Genomic DNA, 3,928 nt, shown 5'->3' on the forward strand with positions numbered 1-3,928 from the left:
GTCTCAATATTTATGCGCTAATTTTGCTCCTGCATCTTCTCTGTGAGTATTTCGGCCTAATTCTTGAGTTTCTTTGCGGGTTTTGCTTCGTTTTCGAATGATCTGTTGATTCTGGTGCGCTGTGTGGTCTGGGAATGTTTTTATTGTCAAGAAACCAACTGGGGTTTGATTGTTGTTTTGATCTATGTGGGGTTCGAGGAAGTGATTCTTTTCAACTTCGGTTTTTGCTCTGTTTGTTGTGGATTATTGCATCGGCTGTCTCATCTCTGGAATTGTCGCGAATTTTACTGTAATTAGCTAATGCTTACTTCAAGATATGCGTTCTTGTCATGCGTGCTTATGGCATCTCTAGCCCCACCTTTATACACTCGAGAATGTGACTTGTGTTCCTGCAAGGAAAATGTTAGGGTTTTGAATTCGGAACTTCCTGAGTTTGTCTCTGTTTAGTTATTGGGACATTATAAATATATCCCAATCAAGAATTAGATTGGAATCTTGGCCTTTTGGCTTTAGCTTTTCCTGCATTCATCATGAGGAAGAACATCATTCTTCAACATTCTGATCAGGACATTTCTTTTTCACCATGCTGAGTAATAGTGGTGGCCTGCTGCTGGGGATCTTTAGAGACATAAATATTGCTGCATATTTGATTGACTGGCCACTTTGATTACTTAGTTCTGGATGTTCTTGACTGAAATAATGATTGCTTGCTACTTGTGCAGGTATACATGAAACCCGTTGCATGGCGTTGGGTTATCCCCTAAGTTCTCGTCTAGCAAATAGAAGAGCAGATGAACTTATACCCGAAATATCTCCAACTGCAGCCCCTGAGCCCTTTCTTCCTCTGCTTGCACCATCTCCGTTGACGCCATTCGCGAATAGCACAATCCCCAAATTATCTGGTTTGTCTCATGCACTATCCAGATTTTGTACATTATCTAGTCTACGTAAGTCATTTGCACGTGTTGAGTCGACTTACATTCCCTACAGGACTTTGTGTGCTGAACTTTACTGCCCTCACAAACATGATGGTGGTGACGTCAACTGATTGTATGGCTGCATTCGCTCCGCTTTTAGCTAATGTAGTGTGCTGTCCACAAGTGGAGACCACGTTGGTCATTCTGATCGGTCAGTCTAGTAAACATACAAATACACTTGCTTTAAACGGGAGTCTTGCGGCGCATTGCCTTTCAGATTTCGAGCAGATTCTGGTGGGCCAGGGAGCAAATGATAGTCTATCTAAGATATGCTCCGTTCATTCGTCAAATCTTACTGAAGGTTCTTGTCCGGTTAGCGATGTTGCTGAGTTTGAGAGTACAGTAGATTCGGCCAACCTCCTTGCTGCCTGTGGAAAGATTGACATTGTGAATGAATGCTGCGAGCAACTCTGTCAGAATGCAATTCTGGATGCTGCTACAAAGCTTGCTCAAAAAGCTTATAATCTTTTGAGCCTGGATGGTTCCCATGTGCTGTCTGATCATTCGACCAGAATTAATGACTGCAAGAGTATTGTACTCAGATGGCTTGGATGCAAACTTGAGCCGTCTCGTGCAAAAGAAGTACTTCGAGGACTTTCCAATTGCAGAATTAATAAAGGTGAATTGTGAATACTAAAGTTATATGCTTTTGACTCCCCAGGGGAACAACCTAATGGTTCTGGCACCAGACTTCCTAATGGAAGGTCTTGTGTTCAGGCCTTGGGTGTGTGGAGGTGTGAGCGGTAAAGAAAAAGTTTTATGCTTTTGAATATAATTTCTGGCTTCATATAACTGCAGACTATCTGTTCCTATCCAATTGGATAGCCTGAGACCTTCCGTTTCCTATGAGATGCAAAAATAAATGGTTCTAAGCTACTTTTTATTCACATTTTTACGGGTTGAATGAATGTATTGCTTCTTTTACGATAATGATATTTTCTTTAATTAGTATCTCTAGATGTTTTAGTTGAAACTTAACATTTTTTCTCCTTTAATGCTGTTTCAGTATGTCCTCTGAAGTTTCCAAACATGAGCCATGTCATAGAAGGGTGTGGTACTGCAATAAGTAACCGGACAGCATGTTGCAGTTCCGTCGAGAACTACGTCTCTCACCTGCAACGGCAGAGCTTTGTCACAAACTTGCAAGCTTTAAACTGTGCTGCATCACTTGGAACAAAACTTCGGAAAGCAAACATTACCCAAAATGTCTACAGCCAATGTCATATTAGCCTCAAGGACTTCTCCCTCCAAGGTTAGTTTGACCTCACCGCTGCCACTTAAATGTGATTTCTAGGTAAAAGCAAATTTACTTGATACTAATGTGAAAATTTTCCATTTTGTCACGCGGACTCATCCGGGAATCAACTACTCCAGTTGGTACTCAGGGTAATTTTCTAACTTATGCCTTTCAATTTCTTATCCATGTAAGATATAAACTATACCTTGCTTGATCTCTTTCTTTTCCTGAGATAGAGTCGGGATGCCTTCTTCCCAGCCTGCCATCAGATGTAGTGTTCGACAAATCTACAGGGGTCAGCTTCCTCTGTGATTTGAATGACAATATTCCAGCTCCTTGGCCTGCCGCCTCTCAGTTGCCGGCTTCATCATGCAACAGAAGTACGTATTTTTACTTTGTTCATATATTCTCCAAAGTACTTCAAGGGAATTACTATTCACAAACATTTGCACAACTGTTTTTAACTGCAGCTGTCAAAATTCCTGCCCTTCCTGCAGCGGCCTCCGGGCAAAGCAGTAAGTTCATTCTCTAAGTGACTAGTAGCACCTTTCTACGCATTGCTGTATCTCATCCAACTGTTACTAATATACTTGTATAAAATTCTGCATATTTCAGGTTTTGAGAGCAAAGACGCAAAGGCTTTACTGTGTTTAATGGTCTCTGCTGCTCTCTTGATTCTTATGTAAAGTCTAGCAGTAGAGCCAATCTTGTTACCTTGAATCGGAGGTGAGAAGCTGAGATTTGGGCAGTGTGGTAAACTATTGTAGTTCAATGTGACCTGAATTTAGGTTCGGGCCGGCCAATTCCTAAGTCAAGAATTGACTCGGATATTATCCCGGTTCTAGTTCCCTATAGTCAACTTACAATTTATATTACTTGTGTAATAAAGTGTTTTTGTAAAGAAGTTAATGTAAGTATCTAAACTTCATAACCATACCATGTATATTTAGTTTGCAGCAATGATTATTTCGTTTGCAGGTTTCTACTATAACAGATTGTCCATCATTTTACATTTAAAAATTTTATTGTAATTTTTATTCAATTTAATATATACATATACGATATGTATATATTACATTGAATGAAAATGCAATATAATTTAAAATAAAAAAGAATCAGTTGCATTACAATTTCTTGAGAATGTACATAGTATTTGGTTTCATTTTTTTTAGTGTTTTGTAGAAAGAGAATAAATAAATAAATGTGTTAAAAATAGTAATGTATGTTTGAATTTAATCTTGAAAATAATTTAAAATAAATATTTTATGTTTAATATTGTCTTTAAACAAATAAAAATTATTGTTTGTTATCAAATCATATTTTAAATATGTATATATATATATATATTTAAAATAGTTAAAAATACTCTGATAAAATATTTTTGTATGATGAGAAATATTAGATATATTTTAACTATTTCAAAAATAACTCGAAAATGAAAACAAATATAGTCATAACTTCTTACTAAATTAGTAAGGAAAAAAAATTATGAAGAGAAACAGATGAACTCACTCTCAAAAGTAATGAACCATGACTAATTTATCAAAATAAAAGCATGTTGAAGCGTGATTTGTATTCGGGTTGTTTAGGAGGATTTGGGCGGATCGTAATAAACTCCGCCGCACTCGCACTTCCAACGTTCTGGGTAGGGTTCGGAAACAGGCGGAACAGAGACTTGAACCGGCTTGCACGGCACACATTGCCCGCACACACC

At 38.0% G+C, this 3,928-nt stretch overlaps 1 protein-coding gene across 1 annotated transcript; it reads left to right on the forward strand.

Annotated features, from left to right (window-relative positions):
• The first annotated feature begins 6 nt into the window (after nucleotides 1–6).
• Nucleotides 7–3,202, forward strand: LOC105155227 (uncharacterized GPI-anchored protein At1g61900). Its single transcript, XM_011071098.2, has 8 exons — nucleotides 7–42; nucleotides 723–902; nucleotides 991–1,596; nucleotides 1,984–2,229; nucleotides 2,352–2,363; nucleotides 2,451–2,594; nucleotides 2,685–2,729; nucleotides 2,830–3,202. The coding sequence occupies exons 2-8, from the start codon at nucleotides 743–745 to the stop codon at nucleotides 2,898–2,900; spliced, it is 1,284 nt and encodes a 427-aa protein (XP_011069400.1). The 5' UTR covers nucleotides 7–42; nucleotides 723–742; the 3' UTR covers nucleotides 2,901–3,202.
• The last annotated feature ends 726 nt before the right edge of the window (nucleotides 3,203–3,928 follow it).

This window comes from Sesamum indicum, unplaced genomic scaffold (genome assembly GCF_000512975.1).
Source record: "Sesamum indicum cultivar Zhongzhi No. 13 unplaced genomic scaffold, S_indicum_v1.0 C00743, whole genome shotgun sequence".
Lineage (NCBI taxonomy): Eukaryota > Viridiplantae > Streptophyta > Magnoliopsida > Lamiales > Pedaliaceae > Sesamum > Sesamum indicum.